This window comes from Hyaena hyaena, unplaced genomic scaffold (assembly GCF_003009895.1).
Source record: "Hyaena hyaena isolate Hyena2069 unplaced genomic scaffold, ASM300989v1 scaffold_211, whole genome shotgun sequence".
Classification (NCBI taxonomy): Eukaryota; Metazoa; Chordata; class Mammalia; order Carnivora; family Hyaenidae; genus Hyaena; species Hyaena hyaena.
Genome location: NW_024080847.1, coordinates 15,790 through 32,715, shown reverse-complemented (window position 1 = coordinate 32,715; position 16,926 = coordinate 15,790). Strand labels below are relative to the sequence as shown.

Here is a 16,926-nt window from a genome sequence, read left to right as displayed (position 1 = left end):
AGCCACGTGTCCTATTTGGAGACTTAAGAAAGTGGCTGCAGCTTTCCCTGTTCTAAGCTTCGATCCTGACCCGCTGGTTCCCAGAGCCAAAGGTTCTAGTTTTTTGTTGATTGGCTTTTCCTTTACTGCTTTAGGATTTCGTGGTTTAACATATCTTTGAAGTCATTGGGGGGCCAAGTTTAATCATCAAACCTTTTATTAGCTGCTGACCTGGCGAATGGCTAAGATTAACACCTCTTGAATCCCAAGTTCATTTACACAACCCACAAGAATTGGCTGAACTGGGAGATAAACACGGACGTTCTCCTACATTATTAGCGAAATTGTTTTCGGTGGGTCAGACCCCGTTAGCGTGCCCTCAGTAGCATTTTAATAATGAAAACACATCTATGCATCCCACCAAGTAAAAAGTATATCTGTTTCATTTATCTATAAGGGCTTAAACAGATTTAAAAAAAATAATGAGGATCATGGTCCAGAAATACTCGGATACAAGACAGCTCCGATGACGCTCCCAGGAGGCTTAAGTTCAGCTGAGTCTGGTCGAGGCGAATGCACAAAAGATGAATAACCGTGGCCGGCATCCAAGGTCCGAGTTTATGCAGGACAGAATCACGCTCTCCCGATCTTAAGAGGCAAGACTTCGAGCCTCAGGGGCCCACTACGTGCCGTCCGGAAGGCACAGTCGCGGACTCCGATGAGCCGGGCCCCTCCAGGCCGTTCTTCTACCGGCACCCGAGGTCGACGGGGCCTGGATTCCCGGAGCTACGGCGGCGGCGCGGGGGCCTCCGCCGACCCCGAGGCTTCCCAGGGCTTGGGCCTCCGCGGGAGCCGGGACGCCGTGGGTTCGCCGGAGGTCACCGTGATGTGACGCCTCTCCAGGCCCGGGAGCTCCCGGCCCTCCTGGACCAGCTGCAGAAGCTGTGCCAGGGTCACCGAGGTGGGGGCCGACTCCGCGGGCAGCAGGCCCCCGCCAGAGCTGGTCCGACCGCCAGGCCGCTCCATGCCCGGCGCTAAGCCTGACCCGCGGGCGGGCAAGCACTTCCGGGTGAGGCGGGTGGATGCAACCACCGGCGGAGGAAGCGCAGAGGGGCTCGCAGACCATACCAAGCCGGCCCAGAAAGGGGGGAGCACTTGAGAACTGCGACCCGCTCCACGCAGAAACGCTTCACGCGCGCACACACACATGCGCGGCTTAGCCCACACCAGAGCCTGCAACGTGCAATGCTTTAGAAGGAACTTGAAGGCTTGCACAGAATGGGCCGTGCATGCAGACACGCTGATACGCACAAAAAGACCCGATTTTGCACACACGTATAGGCACAGTGCACATACCTGTTTTCTTTTTTTCTTTCCTTTTTTTTTTTTTTAAAGTAATCTCTTGCGGCTCGAGATCCTACATCACGTGGTTCTCCCTCCGACGGAGCCAGCCGGTCGCCCGAGTACAAACTTACTAACACACATGCGCAGAAGTGCGCACCTACAGGGACGCACGGAGAGACCTCTGGCAAGGGGCCTCATCTCCATGCGGGACTCCGCAGCTCCAGACAGAAAATAGCTGTGGAGAGATTTCCAGTGGCCTCAGGAGAACTGGGAACAAGTGACAGCACTACAGAGTCTTGACACTCTCTCCCCATTTCGGGCCATCAAGACTCTCTTCCTGGTGTTCCCAGAGGGGATGAGAAAAGATGAAGGCAGGTCAGGTGTGCTGCAGTCCCTTTGGCTGCTCAGAAAGTTAGTGTCAATAATTCTCAGGTTTGTAAGTTTATCGAAAGCTAGCCTGATCTGGCAAACACTGCCTTCATCATGTGATCTAAGTCTAATTACTATTATAGAACAACCCGGCACCAGGTATCTCCTGATGGGATGCACTGAGGACACTATGGGTGTAGGAATACTACATCTCTTCTGTAGTAGTCCTGCCCAGAAGGTTCACTCTGAATCTAATCTTGAGGAAATGAGCCGATAAAGCAAAGTGAGAGACATTCTACAAATGACTGTCCTGGACGTTTTATAAATATCAATGCCATAAATATCTGTGATGCCACAAAGATGGTTGTTAATATTCTAATCAGGGGGTGGCTACCCTGACTCTCTCCTGTGGCCCGCCAGGCCCTCTCTCCACCCTTGTCCACCCAGCTTGCAGCACACTGACATCTAAAGACTTGCAATAGGCTTTGGGGTTTTGCCAATGGGGGGAGAGGGACAGCAGAAGAAAGGAGGAGGAGGAGGAGGCCAGGGTATTTATTCCTCAGTTTCCCTCCCTCCAGGATTCCCACTGGCTGCAAGATCCCTCCACACAGGTTTCCGGCTTTGGGGCCCTGCCGTGGCTCCCTCTCCTCACCTCTTCAGGCCTGTTCCCAGTTCCAGGCACTGCGTTATCACTTGGGGTCTCCCTTCACCTTGCCACCCCTCTATAGATAGTCCCTTTATTAAATTCTCCTCAAATTACCCAATACATGTGTGTCCTCTCTTTCCTGTCCACACTCACTGGTAAAGGAATGGGCTCCAGGAACAGCCTCAGACAGAATACTGAGATTGGACTGATCATAAATTCAGAGCACAGGGGAAGCCTCCTCGCAGCGGGGGAAGAACACCCGGATGATTCACTGCATGCACAGGTGTCACCATTACTCAGATTATCCTTGGGCGAGGGGGGGCGGGGGGGGGGAGTGGAGAGCACTGCGTCGTTGAGGGAGGGAGATGGGAGAGGCAATAGCTGTTCTTCACTGTGGCGTGGCCTCATTTGGCTTCTCATGGCCACAGGGAGAGAACTGGAAATTATCAGTGGACGACAGGAAATCCAGGTGTGGACTGGGGCCACCTTGATGACACCTTGGAGGGGTCCCTCATCCCCTATAGGCAGAGAGGGCTCACACCGCTGAGGACGGGCACCAGGATGTCATTGTAGGGGCTGCCAAGCCGTGGTGCTAATTCAGAGCTCAGTCTTCTAGGGCAGCATAAGAATGTGCTAACATAAGGGCACTGAGGGGACTCTGAGATGAAATGGGGACATATGGGCAGACATGTAGTGCTTCCGTCTCCCCGGACATCAGCTTCAGGACTCTCCCCACCTCCAGTTTTCCCTGGCCCTTGTCAAATCAGATCCCAGAACAGCCTGGGCAGAGAAGCACAAGGCCCACGCTGAGAGGAGGACGCCCAGACAGAAGGAATTACAGATCTTGTTAAACGGTCTTGGCAGGAGCCACAGCAATATGTGTGGGAATGGGCTCTAAGGGAAATAGACCCAAGAGGGTGGAATGTAAGACTCAGTTTGCCCAAACTCGAGTCCATGGATGCTCATCCAGGATTTGGGATTTAATGTGTTGGCTCAAGCACATGGGAGAGGCATAGTCAATGAGGTTAGTTAATTAGAACCTGGACTTAATGGTAGCCTACAGTTAGTAAACTTGAAATGCCAGAATTTCCCTGGCATAACGTAGAGGAAAGAATCCAAAATCTCAGGGAGGTGGGCATGCTGGATTGGATTTATTATGTGCAGCCTGCTTAGCCACCCCTCACCACATATTTTAAGGGGGTTTGGAAAACACTCCCTTTGCCAAAGCATTAAGGAATTCATTGGTGAGAGGTGCCTGGCTGGCTCAGTCAGTAGAGCATGCAACTCTTAATCTCAAGGTCATGAGTTTGAGCACCATGTTGGGCATAGAGTTTACTCAAAAGAGAAAGAGTGAGAGAGAGAAAGAAATGCACTGGTGAGAGCCAGCCATATCCTTGACCTGCTCTGATGGCTGTCCTCTGTAGGCTGGAGATGCTAGTCAGGAGCACTGGATTCTGTGATCTTAGTGGAAATAATGGTGTCCTGGTAACATAAAGGCCAGGTGGCAATGCTTAACAGCCAAAGGCAAAGTAGTCATAATACCCCACATTACGACATGGGAAAGAATGGTCATCTGTTGGACACAATGATAGTTCTGTGCACCCTGGTCAGCCTCTTTCCCCAGACACTTTAGGCCTTGTTCAGTGGACCCATGGTGGCAGAGATGGGAGTTATGCCTTGGTTCAGTAACACAGTCTTCCCCTCTCTGAGGCTAATCTGGCTGTGGCCAACTCTGAACACCCATCCTACTTACAGCCCCATGCGGAGTCCCTGACTGGGTACCATTCTCACCTGTTTGTAGGCTAATTTGACTGGCCCCTTGTAGCATGGAAGGGCTGTGCTTTATCCTCATGAGAACAGATACATATTCCAGGTATGAATTCACCTTCTCTGCCTACAGTCTTCTGTCAGCACCACTATTCTATCAGCATCAGGTATTCTGACGGACAGAATACCTTACCCATCACCATGGCATTCCACACAAAATCGCCTCCAACCAATGCTCCCATTTCACTGCCAAGGAAATGTATGAGCTCACTCCCAAGGAATTCACTGATCTTACCATGTGCCCCATGACCCAAAAGCAGCAGGCAAGATAGAATGGTGGATTGGTCTGCTGAAGACTCACTTGTAGCATAGCTGAGAAACTACACTCTGCAAGATGAAGGACTATCCTACTTGATGCAGTGTATCCTTTAAACCATAACCATATAGAATCATATATTACCAAGAGGTAGGGGTAGCTGGAGCCTCCTCAATATTATACGTAAAGTCTGTAACCTATTGGAAGAATTTTTGCTTCCCATGCCAGTAACTGAATGGACTCAAGGGGTGTGGTGATCCTAGTACCCAAGGGAGAAACTCTTCCACCATTTAACGATCATAGTACTGATGACTTGGAAGCTGAGATGGCCCCTGGCCATTCTGGTTTCTCCTGCTACTGATCCAATAGGCAGAGAAAGGCGCCTCTGTACTGTCTCGGCTGATTAAGCCCAATTACTAGAGACAATTAGGCTGCTACTGCATAATAGAGATGGGGCTAGATCTGGAGCCCAGGGGAGTCACCGAAGGCCTCATAATTATCCCAACCAGTGGTCCCGGTTGACAGAAAACTTCAGCAACCCAACGAAGTCAAGACCACCAAGGACCCAGACCCTATAGGAGTAAAGGTTTGAGTCACCTACCAGGTAAAGAACCTGGTGCTGGCAAAGAATAAGGAGGATGTGTCATTGGGGTGAAGGCAGGGGTGATCTAAACGCAGGCTTTGTAACCCCCAGTTTCCCTGCCAACTTATGTAAAGAACATTGGAGGTAGCTAACCTTTTAGGTTTAGGGGATGCCAAACTGCCATCCCTTCTCACTGATATACTGATTAGTAGCTGATGGGACACAGTGTGTCCACTGTGCTGGGGACATGGATTTTTCATCTGGACACAAGATGAGAGGTGCTTCCCTGTGACCCTCCAGAACCACCCTCCCCCAGCCCTGTGCTCTGGGAAGCTGAACTACATCAAAGGACTCCTACACCCTCCACTTGGATTCAGCCAATGGGGGCAACAGCCAGAGGTCAGAAGATGGGAAGATGGCCAAGTCAGGGAATTTATTCTCCTACTTCCCTGGGTTCCAGATCAACACTCACTGTCTCCGTTGACTGAAGCTCACAGCTTTGATCAGGCAGCCTCTCTACACAGCTCTCTCTGGTTCTGGGTTCCTGTAATTGCTCCCTCTCCTCCCCTCTTCAGACCTCCGGGGCCGACACACAACCGCTATGAGCTGTGGGGGGCTGTACCCTCTATACCTCTATACCCTACCCACGCCTTTATAAATAGGCCTTTCATTAAACTCTCTTCAAATAAGCCTGATCTGTGTTCCTGCTAGGACCCTGGGATATAAAGTACATATTTTAGTTAGAGTTGTCTGGGCAGTGAGCAGCAGAAAAACCAAAATAACAATAGTTTACACATGATGAAAGTTTCTAAGTTCTTTCTCATTACAAATTAAACTCGGTGTCAAGCAAGCCAGAGCTGGTGTGGTGGCTCTATGAACGTCAGATCCTGCTACCTATGCATCTTTTAATTCTCTTCCAATTAACATCATAACTGAAACATTTTCCCCATGTCATTACAACCTCTTCAGAAAGAGTCAACACTTGGCTCAAGTTTCATCTTCTAAATCACTTTTCCTAAACTCACATCAACCCCAGAAGGATGGTCTCCCTCTCCCGGGACCCCACTCTCTACCCATGCACACATGCACACGCTTGCACGTGCGCACACACACACACCAGTCATGATATCTGCTACAGTCCAAGTCCCTTATCTGTTTATGAGCCTGCCTGTCCCCTCCCTTGACTGGTGGGAGCATCTCTTTTTGTCTCGTCCTCAGCCCCAATTCCTGGCATAAAACAGACACCAATACATGGTTTGCAAAACAAGGGTATTTTGAGGCTTGCATAGTATTTCATCATAGAGAGGCACTCTGGTTTACTCAGCTCTTTCCTTGTTATTAAACATTTAGGTGACCTTTATTTTGTATTATAAATATCACCGTAGGATTTTTTATTTGATCAGTGAAATAGGTGCCTGTCAGTATTAACGGGAAGATACTTGTACTTACTACTTCAGTGCATGCACGCGCACACACACACACACACACACACCAATCTGGCTGGCCCTCTTGCAATCTTCTAACTGGATATGTCAGATTTACAAGCAATAACTGCTTGGTGATATCATCAGTCTTTTTCTAATAAGCACTGCTACTTTTCCTTAGTTTTCTTTTTCATACCCTATGGGGCTCATCTCAGTTTAGAAGGCCCTTGGTTTTCCATGTGTGTATATGAAAAAAGGGAAGGGAGGGATAATCTGCTATCCCAGGTGCTCAGATGGGTACTCCTATCAGACAACCTTGTATAAAGAGCCCTGGAGAGAATCCTGTAAACACATCCCCAGAGTGAAATCCCAGCACCACCCTTGATGCTAGGGAATCCTCAGCCAAACTTTGTTTTTTCAGAGTCTCAGTTTCCCGAGCAGGAAAGAGGGGTGAGAACACCTGTTGGGATGATTGTGGGGATTTAAGGAGAAGTCTGTGAACAGGACCTGGCTCTTAGGAGCGGGTCAGCAAATGACAAGTTTAATCCCAAGTGAGGAGCTCAGAGAAGGATTTCTCTCAGAGGAGCACTGAGATCCAAGGCCAGCATGTCAGGACATCCTCACAGCCCTGGGCAATGGCATCTTTGGGACCGGCAAGACTGTGGCCGCAGAGGGAGATTCCTGGTGCTCCTGCAAGGAGGAGACCTATGTGACCGCGGGCAAGGAAAGCTTGCAAGCAGACCCGTGGCCCGGAGCTAGGAGTGGGCCCGTGGGAGGGCAGCTGAGCAGCAGGAGATGGTCCCAGGCGCAGCCAGCAAGGTAGGCGCCCAGCTGGCACAGGGAGTCTCCTGCCTCCCCATGCCTGGGAAGGTCTTAAAACCCTAAAGAGGCCAGAGGGCTCCTTCCCCATCTGTAATGTGGTAACGGAGCTGGGGCCAGCACCTCCCCAGGCTGGAGGGCGGGAGAGTCGTTAGGGACACCTGCCTCCCCCCAACCCCCTCCCAGGGGGAGCCCGCATGGGACGCACCTGGGCCCAGGCTGCGCCTGGGAACACGTGGCGCCCTTGGCCTCCAGGCCTCCTTGAGGGAAGGGGGCGGGACGTCAGAGGCTACAAAGGACAGGACTATTAAAGCAACCATCCCGACGGAAATGGGGTGAGGCTGGCATCAGAATAAAGAAGCCGGGGAGCCAACAAGAAATAAACTCTCCAACATAAAAGAAATTAACGCAGAGAAAGTCTTGCAAATAATAGGGATGGGAAGGGTTATTTAATTAAAATCCTGGGGTAATCGATTAGCTCTTTGGGGGAAAATGAAATTTAGATGCATATCTTCTATCATACACCAAAATTAATTCCTGATGGAGTTACATGGTGATGGGGGTTTGGGGATTAAACTACACAGGAGCAAAAAGATAGTAGAAGGAAAAATGTATCCGTTCTGTAGAGGGGGGAGGACTTTCTAGGCTTAAAAGGGAGGAAGGAGGCACCTGGATGGCTCAGTGGGTTGGGTTGAGCGGGTCATGATCTCATGGTTTGTGGGATAGAGCACCATGTCCACTTCTGCAATGATAGCAGGGAACCTGCTTAGGATTCTCTCTCTCTCTCTCTCTCTCTCTCTGCTCCAACCCTGCTAGTGCTCTCATTCTCTCTCAAAATACATAAATAAACATTAAAAAAAAAAAAAAAAGCATGAGATAAATCCCATTAGGAAAGACAGATGTGTTCCGGGTACCTGGATGGCTCAGACAGTTAAGCCTCTGACTTCCACTCAGGTCACGATCTAATAGTTCATGAGATGGAGGCTGGATTGGGCTCCCATGTGGAGCTGGCCTGGATTCTCTCCCTCTCTCTGCCCCTCCCCCACTATCTCTGCCCCTTCTCCGCTCTCTCTCTTGCATGTGCGTGCTTTCTCACTCTCAAAAATAAATTAAAAATAAAATAAAATTTTTAAAAAGCTGCTGCATGGGACGCCTGGGTGGCTCAGTTGCTTGGGAGTCTGACTTTGGCTCAGGTCATGATCTCGAGGTCTGTGAGTTTGAGCCCCACGTCCAGCTCTGTGCTGACAGCTGGGAGCCTGGAGCCTGCTTTGGATTCTGTGTGTGTGTCTCTCTCTCTGCCCCTCCTCCCACTCACTCTGTCTCTCAAAAATGAATAAATGTTAAAAAAAAATTTAAAGCTGCTGAATAATATTCACTAATACAGATACACCAAACATCAATTCATTTGGACCTTCTCCTAGCATTGAACAATTATACTTTCCAATTTTTCTTGCTTTTTAAATATGATACTACTTCAAAGAACATTTTTGTGCATAAATCTCTGTCTTATAATGACTGACTCCTATTTATTTCATTAGGGTATATACCTAGAAGTGAAGTTTCAGGGTCAAAATGACAGCTCTAGCTAAAATTTAGTGGAGTCACTGAAAATGGCATTTATTGGGGTGCCTGAGTGGCTCAGTCGGTTAAGTATCCAACTAGGGCTCAAGTCATGATCTCATGGTTTGTGGGTTCGAGCCCCGGGTTTGAGCCCCACGTCGGGCTCCGTGCTTACAGCCAGCTCAGAGCCTGGAGCCTGTTTCAGATTCTGTGTCCCCCTCTCTCTCTGACCCTCCCCTGCTCACGCTCTCTCTCTCTCTCTCTCTCTCTCAGAAATAAATAAAACATTAAAAAAAAACCCTCCAGCTTGAAAGAAAGAAAGAAAGAAAGAAAGAAAGAAAGAAAGAAAGAAAGAAAATGGCATTTATAAGAGGTTTTTTGTTTTTGTTTTTTAAAGATTTTATTTTAAGTAATCTCTACACCCAACCTGGGCTTGAATTTACAACCCTGAAATCAAGAAGATGAAGAGTCACTGCTCTACTGACTGGACCAGTCAGGTGCCCCCAAAGAGTTTCTTCTTCTTCTTCTTTTTTTAATGTTTATTCATTTTTGAGAGAGAAAGGGAGACAGCACAAGTTGGAAAGGGGCAGAGAGAGACAGAATCTGAAGCAGGTTCCAAGCTCTGAGCTGTCAGCACAGAGCCCGTCGCGGGGCTCGAACCCATGAGCCATGAGGTCATGATCTGAGCAGAAGCTGGCCGCTTAACAGACTGAGCCACCCAGGTGTCCCTAAAGAGTTTATTCTTAAAAGGAATTCGATGTAACAGGCAGGGCATAGTCATGAAATCTCTGAAATTTCCCCTCAATTTCACTGTAAATCTGAAACTGTTCTAAAAAATAAATTCTATTTTTACACATGTTTTGGGGTGGGAGGGGGGGCTCCTAACATTGTAACAACACCGAAATAACTGTATTGGGCCTTTGGGCTGCAATGAGGCCAGCCATCAGGAAACGGCTCATGCCCTGGCTCTGCCACCTGCCAGCTGTGTGGCCTTGAGCAGGTCACTCAATCTCTCTGAGCCTCCGAGGCCTCCCCTGGGTAATGGAACTTACAGCTGTTGGCTGGATGGGATGAAGTGCTGAACTTATGGCCTTACGTACTGCCTGGTGCTCTGTATCCTATAGAGGCAGGGCCAGTGAGTGGGAAAAGGCCTTGCGGCCTGTGAGGTGCTCTTCATGGGAGGGAGCAGGCTGTGGGCGAGGCGCCTTGAGTTCCCCGGCCCCTGAGAGGGGATTGGGTTTGGGGGCCAGGGTGGGGGTGGGAGGGGCTCCTCACTGGGGAAACGGCTCCGCTCTGCTCCGCGGTGGAGCAGCTGAGGCGCAGCTGGGCCTGTGGCCTGGGAGGCAGCCTTGCGGGCGCCTCCTCCCGCAGCCACACCTCAGGTCTGCAGCTGGCTCCTGCCTCCTCTCAGGTGAGCCATGGCCAGGACGTGGCTGCTGCTTCTCCTGGCCCTCGGGTGTCCAGCCCTGCCCATAGGTGAGCCCCCTCCCTGCATCCCTCTCTGTGCCCCGTTAGTTGGCCCAAGCCCACTCCCCAACTCCCGACCTCCATGGGTGTGGGTGCGATGTGGGGAGGAGGGAGAGACCTATGTGGGGTCCCTGGGGACGGTCTCACCATAAGCCCACCCTTCCCTCCCCCACCGTATTCACCTTCCAGCTACCTCGCTCTGGGGCTCCAGGCGCTGCTCCTTGGGGTCCACAGTGCTGGTAGTAGGGCAGTCCCGTCCTGGAAGTGGAGAAATAAGAACAAGCTGGATCGGCATCCAGGAAGGGTGGGGACGGGATAGCCAGGGGCCTGGGACTCGGGCAACATTGTGAGGTCCTTTCCTGTCCTTCCCATCCTGGCCTCCTGCCCAGAGAGTGCCCTCTTCCAATAGGGCTCAGAATGTCTCAGGTTCACCCTGCTCCCCTCTCTCAGCGAGCTCTCAGGGGAGGTCCCAAGGCCCCAGTGACTTCCCAGAGGTATTACCCCCCCAGTTCCTCAAAGATCAAGGATGGAGACAAAGGACTTGTGTTTAGAGGAGAGAATTCTGGGGGCCGCTGGGAGGCTCAGTTGGTTTAGCGTCTGACTCTTGATTTCAGCTCCGGTCATCATCTCACAGTCCGTGGACTGGAGACCCAGGTCCGGCTCCATGTTGACAGCACAGAGCCTGCTTAGGATTCTCTCTCTCTGCCCCTCCTCTCTCTCTCTCTCTCTCTCTCTCTCTAAAAATAAATAAACTTAGGGGAGAGAGTTCCAGCTTCATCTAGAAGCATGTGCATGTTTGCATGTACGAGGTGGGAAAGGTCCTTGACCTGTGAGTCAGGGCATCTTCTTTTTTAAAATTATTTTAATTTTAAATTAAAATAATTTAAATTTTTAAAATTATTTTAATTTTTTTTTTTTTAATGTTTTATTTATTTCTAGGAGAGAGAGAGAGAGAGACAGCGTGAGCAGGGGAGGGTCAGAGAGAGAGGGAGTCACAGACTGAAACAGGCTCCAGGCTCTGAGCTGGCAGTCAGCACAGAGCCCGACGCGGGGCTCGAACCCACGAACCGCGAGATCATGACCTAAGCGAAAGTCGGACGCTTAACCGACTAAGCCACCCAGGCGCCCCAAATTATTTTAAGTTTTATTTATTTATTTTGAGAGAACGTACACTAGAGAGCAGGGGAGGGGCAGAGAGAAGGAGAGACAGAGAATCCCAAACACACTCTGCAACATCAGCAAGGAGCCTGATATGGGGCTCCATTGGTCTCAGAAACCGTGAGATCATGACCCGAGATGAAATCAAGAGTCAGACATTTAACCGACTGAGCCACCCGGGCACCCTGGCATCTTCTTGATCTAAAGCTGGCTTCCAGTATTTTCACAAGCTCTCCCTTGCTAGAGAGATTAACCATATCTATGTGGAGCAGGGAGAGCCCATGGCAAAAGGTCTGAGCACTGGGAAGGAAGCAGCCAGGGTAAGGAGGAGCAATCCTGGGCAGCTTCATGGAGGAGGCACATGCTAAACTCAACCTGGGAATGTCTCTGTCTATACAACTGAAGAGGTTCAGGAGGTCAAGTGTCCTGGAGCTCACTTTCAGCTTTCTCTATTCCCTTTGTTTGCCATACCTTATAAATATTAGTATTGAAAATAAGACTAATACTTGTCTGCCAAGGTGTTTGATACTCATGAACTTTATTCTTCACAACAATTTTATTGGGCTGGTGTTATTAACCTCATTACGTTGGTGCAGCCTTCGAGACTCAGTGAATTAAGTGGACAAGCCAGGAGTCAAACCAACTCTGTCTGAGGCCATGTCCCAGGCTTGATCCATTTTGTCATGTAGCAAGATCTTAGCCATCCTTCCAAGTGGGGAGGTCTATGGGAGCGGGAGTCAAAGAGGCCTGAGTTCTAATCCTGAGTAGGCTACCTTCCCCAGGCTTCTAGATCAGTTTTTTTTTTTTAATGTTTTATTTATTTTTGAGAGAGAGATAGAGACAGCGTGAGCAGGGGAGGGTGAGAGAGAGAGGGAGACACAGACTCCGAAGCAGGCTCTAGGCTCTGAGCTAGCTGTCAGCACAGAGCCCGAAACAGGGCTCGAACCCACAAACTGCGAGATCATGGCCTGAGCAGAAAAGTTGGGCGCTCAACCAACTGAGCCACCCAGGCAGACTGATCCTATGGGTCAGTTCTTTGACCTTCAAGAAACCTTTCCTGAGCACCTCCACTCTGACCTCCCCACAGGATTCTCTGGTGTCCTTTCCTGTGCCCTGGGACATTTCTTAAACTTGGCTGCATTTAACTCATAGGGTGAATTTGTGGGTTTTAACGTTTGAGACTTTATTCATATGAAAAGATATCCAACTATTCAAGAATAACATTTTGGTTACTATATATGTGGTCACCTTTACTGAAAAGAATAAGATTGTAGAAAATCAGGACTATCCCAGAAAATTTATGGGACAGATGTTGGCAGTACCCATGTGATTTTTTTAATTAAAAAAAAATTTTTTTTGAGAGAGCACAAACAAGTGCAGGAGGGGCCGAGGGAAAGGCAGAGAGAGAAAGAGAGAGAGAGGGAGGGAGGGAGAATCTTAAGCAGGCTCCACAGTCAGTGAGGAGTCCAACTCGGGGCTTAATCCTATAACTCTGGGATCATGACCTGAGCCAAAATCAAGAGTTGGATGCTTAACCAACTGAGCCACCCAGGCACCCCTACTTTTGATTTTTCAACTTCAATAAGTTATATCTGAACAAAGCTCTGTAAAAAATATTATACGGGCACCTGGCTGGCTGGGTTAGTAGAGCATGTGACTCTTGGTCTCAGGGTTGTGAGTCCGAGCCCCACCCCACATTGTGCATAGAGATTCCTTAAAAATAAAGTCTTTTTAAAACATGCCTCAGGCTGGAGTAACAGGGTGGCTCAGCTGGTTGAGTGTCCGACTTCAGCTCAGGTCACGATCTCACAGTCTGTGAGTTCGAGCCCTGCGTCAGGCTCTGTGCTGACAGGTCAGAGCCTGGAGCCTGCTTTGGATTCTGTGTCTCCCTCTCTCTCTGCCCCTCCCCTGCTCATGCTCTGTCTGTCTGTCTCTCTCTCTCTCTCAAAAATAAATAAACATTTTAAAAAATTGAAATACTACAGACCTACAGAAAAGAACAGAGAATAAAGCCATAAACACCTATGCATATTCCACTCAGATTAACAAATGGTTAAAATTTTGCCATATTTGAATCAGATAAAAGGAACAAAAAGCCACAGATACATTTGAAGTCGTCTTTGATCTCATTCCAGATCTTATTTCCTTCCCTTCCTCCCCAGCGGTAACCACACTCCTGAGGCTGGCACAACAAGGTATTGTAAGAATTTGTTTATGCACCTGCTGTCTTTCCCATGGGAAAAGTCCCTTGAGGGCAGGGACAATGTCTTCATCAGTGTTTTATCCTCAGTTCCTGGCACAGAAAGGTTCAGATCAGATGGGCGAGGGAAGGATGGATCCATGGATGCATGGATGCATGTACAGACCTACAGATGGAGGGTAGAATAGGTGTAGGAAAGATGGATGATGCGGATAAGATGGATGAATAGATGAGCAAATGTAAAAGAGAGGGATGGATGAGTGGATGGAAGGACAGACGGATGGTGGAAGCAATCCCAGATGGAAGGGACAGAAGTCTATTATGAGGGGCTGGCCGGCCTAGGAGGGCACAGGCGGATCAAGCCCCCGACAGGTGCATGCTCTCTTACAGGTGTGGGCGGCACACCCTTCCCCTCTCTGGCCCCGCCAATCACACTGCTGGTGGATGGGAAGCAGCAGACGCTGGTGGTCTGCCTGGTCCTCGATGTTGCGCCCCCTGGCCTGGAGAGCCCCATCTGGTTCTCCACCGGCAACGGCAGCTCACTGGACGCCTTCACCTACGGCCCTTCCCCAGAGGCTGATGGCACCTGGACTAGCTTGGCCCAGCTCTCCCTGCCCTCGGAGGAGCTGGCAGCCTGGGAAAACTTGGTCTGCCACACTGGGCCTGGGGCTGGCGACCACGGCCAGAGCACACGGCCCCTACGGCTGTCAGGTGGGGACGGAGTCTGGGCCCCAGTGGAGGCTCCCTGCCCCTCACCCCCACACCCTGGAAACAGGATATGGTGGGAGGCAGGGCAGGCTCCAGGCCCGTGGGGGATGGGAGGTGTCCACAGACCAGCCATCTGAATGAGGTGATGCTGCCTAGGCTCAGAGCATGGTGGCCTCAGGGCCTTGAGTCCTGGATTTGCAACTCCTTCAAACATCCAGGCTCTGATGCATGACTTCCAAGAGGTAATAATACCTCCTCCCTCCTATTACCTAGGGTTAATTTCTCTATCACCCTATATATGACACCCTAGCTATAAGCACCAAACAATAATTAAATAACAAAATGCTTTCATCTCCTTAATGTTTACTATGTGCCAGGCACTGTTATAAGTACTTTACATTCATACAATAGGTACCTTACAGGCACAGAGAAGCTAAGTGACATGTCCAAAGCCAGCTAGTATTTTTACTAGATCCCTTACTTCCTCTTTGGATTATGACAGTTTTGTCATCTTCCAAACGGCAATGTTTGCTGGATAAATGCCCTGCCTTTAAATTTTTTTAAATGTTTTTTTTATTTATTTCTGAGAGACAGAGAGAGACAGCGTGAGCAGAGGAGGGTCAGAGAGAGAGGGAGATACAGAATCCAAAGCAGGCTCCAGGCTCTGAGCTAGCTGTCAGCACACAGCTCGACGCGGGGCTCAAACCCATGAGCCATGAGATCATGACCTGAGCCAAAGTCAGACGCCCAACTGACTGAGCCACCCAGGCGCCCCAATGCCCCGCCTTTCAAAGAAGGGTGCTAAGAAAATCAATTTCTTGTCTAAAAGCTCTGAGGCACCTTAGCCTCTCCCGGGCACAGAACAGTGGACCGCAGGGAGTGAGAGAGATCTGGGCCCCTGAGAGGAACTACAGCCCAGGCTCCTGCTGCTGGTTCATGTGTCCATCTACCCAACATGCCATGAACAGGTGCCCTGTGCTGGGCTGGGGCTTCATGCTTGGGTGGTGGGCAGAGCCCATCCCCAAAGACTCATTCTCTTCTCCTTGGCTGGCAGGAGAGACTTCCTCAGTCAGGACCTGCCTCTGGGAGCCTCTCAGGGGTGAGTATGGGGGATCTCGGGCTCTGTTAGGGTCTGGCCTGATGGTCCCACTCTGCAGGGGTGGGGGGTTGGTGGTGTCCCCTGAAGAGGCTGCCTTGCTGGGCTGGGACACTGGCCAGCCTGGGCTGGAGTCTACCCATGGGGAAATGGGACTGGGTCCTCTGATCCCTGACTAATCCCTGGACAGTAGTTGAAAGGTGTAGGTCAGAGTTCACGGAAAGCTCCTTAAAGCCCTCCTTGTGCGGCCCAGATGGATGGTCTCTGCTTCAGAGCCTTGGGAGACTGGGTGGTAGACAGTCCCACCACCCAACAGACCGAGAGAGTCAAGAGTCAGGCTTTACTTCCTCACCACATAGAGTGTTTGGAGCTGGTTATCTGCCGCTGCGGCAGATGCTAATTCCTGCCTGGCTGCTGGAGAATAAAATACACTGAAGGCTAGGAAGGTATATGTTACTATTAGCAGTTAGAGCTGAGGTTAGACACCAGGGAGGACTTCCCCTGGCCTTGGGGACCGTGGGGAGGAGGCAGGGCAAGGGCAGAGGACCAGGCCCCTCCTCCCCAAAGAACACCCTCCTGCGGGTGGTGCTGAAGCGGGCCTCCAGGTCCCTAACTGCCCATCTGTCTCCTGCAGGGACGCAGGGCCAGGCGCTGCGGCTGGGGGCGCTGCGGCTGCTGCTCTTCAAGCTGTTGCTGATCGACGTGCTCCTGACCTGCAGCCGCCTCCGCGCCCTGCCCTCCACGCTGGGGGACCCTGGGCTTCCTGCAGCCCCCATGTCCCCCCTGGAGCATCACCGCCTCCTGCAGCCTCCGTCCACAGGACAGCCCTCAGCCCCCATCGCCTGGATTCCCCGCAGCGCTGGGGGGACAGCAAGCCCAGGGCTCACCATGTCGCTGCAGCCCCGCCTTCTCGGCTGGGAGGCCAGGAGCCTAGTCTGGGAGGAGGGGGCGCTCCCTACCCACCGAGCTTGGGCCTGGTGCTCGTGAGTCACCCTGCATCCCTGCCTCAAGCCTTGCAATCTTTGTATGTGACCTGCCTCCTGCTGCAGATGGAAATTTCCAGCACTGGGAGCTGTCTCCCGCCTCAGACTGAGGGGTCTTCTGAGGGAGGAGGCTGTGTCTCTCCCTTCAGGCCGGGAGCTGCTTGAGGGTGGTGATCCACAGGTACTGGGACATTTGAGGTGCAGAGAATGGAGAGCAATTAAAGGGGAGCTTAAATGACACAAATGAATGAAACATTTTAATTCACATCTGCCCTGGGAGGAGGGGATTTGGCAGATTTTGAAGAAGCAGAAATCTGGGAGGGCTCCCTGGAGGAAGAGGGCTTCCTGAGGGTGTGACTCTCAGAATTATAGAGCAATGCCAGGGTTTGAGGAAGATGCTGTCCTACCTCTGTCTCCTTCTCCCACAGGCAGGCATGGGGTGAGGCTCCCTCTCTGTCTCCCCACCCTGACCCAGCCTTTGCAAGAGGTCAGGGCAAGGAGCCCAGG

At 50.8% G+C, this 16,926-nt stretch overlaps 2 protein-coding genes across 3 annotated transcripts; one reads left to right on the top strand and one right to left on the bottom strand.

Moving 5' to 3' along the window:
• Positions 1–185: 185 nt before the first annotated feature.
• CUNH6orf226 (chromosome unknown C6orf226 homolog) lies at positions 186–1,516 on the bottom strand. Its single transcript, XM_039242659.1, has one exon. It carries the CDS (start codon positions 1,186–1,188, stop codon positions 766–768), a length of 423 nt encoding a protein of 140 aa, XP_039098590.1. The 5' UTR covers positions 1,189–1,516; the 3' UTR covers positions 186–765.
• An 8,599-nt stretch (positions 1,517–10,115) lies between these two features.
• Positions 10,116–16,622, top strand: PTCRA (pre T cell antigen receptor alpha). 2 transcript variants are annotated; one of them, XM_039242656.1, is made up of 5 exons: positions 10,116–10,283; positions 13,595–13,627; positions 14,023–14,343; positions 15,395–15,439; positions 16,071–16,622. In XM_039242656.1, exons 1-5 carry the CDS (start codon positions 10,226–10,228, stop codon positions 16,421–16,423), a joined length of 810 nt encoding a protein of 269 aa, XP_039098587.1. In that variant the 5' UTR covers positions 10,116–10,225; the 3' UTR covers positions 16,424–16,622. The 2 variants fall into 2 exon arrangements, with proteins under 2 accessions (XP_039098587.1, XP_039098586.1); XM_039242655.1 differs by having other exon boundaries at positions 13,568–13,627.
• The last annotated feature ends 304 nt before the right edge of the window (positions 16,623–16,926 follow it).

Excerpts from the sequence above, each read along its gene's own strand:
- CUNH6orf226 (XM_039242659.1), bottom strand. The coding sequence starts at position 1,188 with ATGTGTGTGTGCGCGCGTGAAGCGTTTCTGCGTGGAGCGGGTCGCAGT.
- PTCRA (XM_039242655.1), top strand. The coding sequence starts at position 10,226 with ATGGCCAGGACGTGGCTGCTGCTTCTCCTGGCCCTCGGGTGTCCAGCC. Across the intron at positions 14,344-15,394 it reads ACGGCCCCTACGGCTGTCAG|GAGAGACTTCCTCAGTCAGG; the intron begins GTGGGGACGGAG and ends CTTGGCTGGCAG. Across the intron at positions 15,440-16,070 it reads CCTCTGGGAGCCTCTCAGGG|GGACGCAGGGCCAGGCGCTG; the intron begins GTGAGTATGGGG and ends TGTCTCCTGCAG.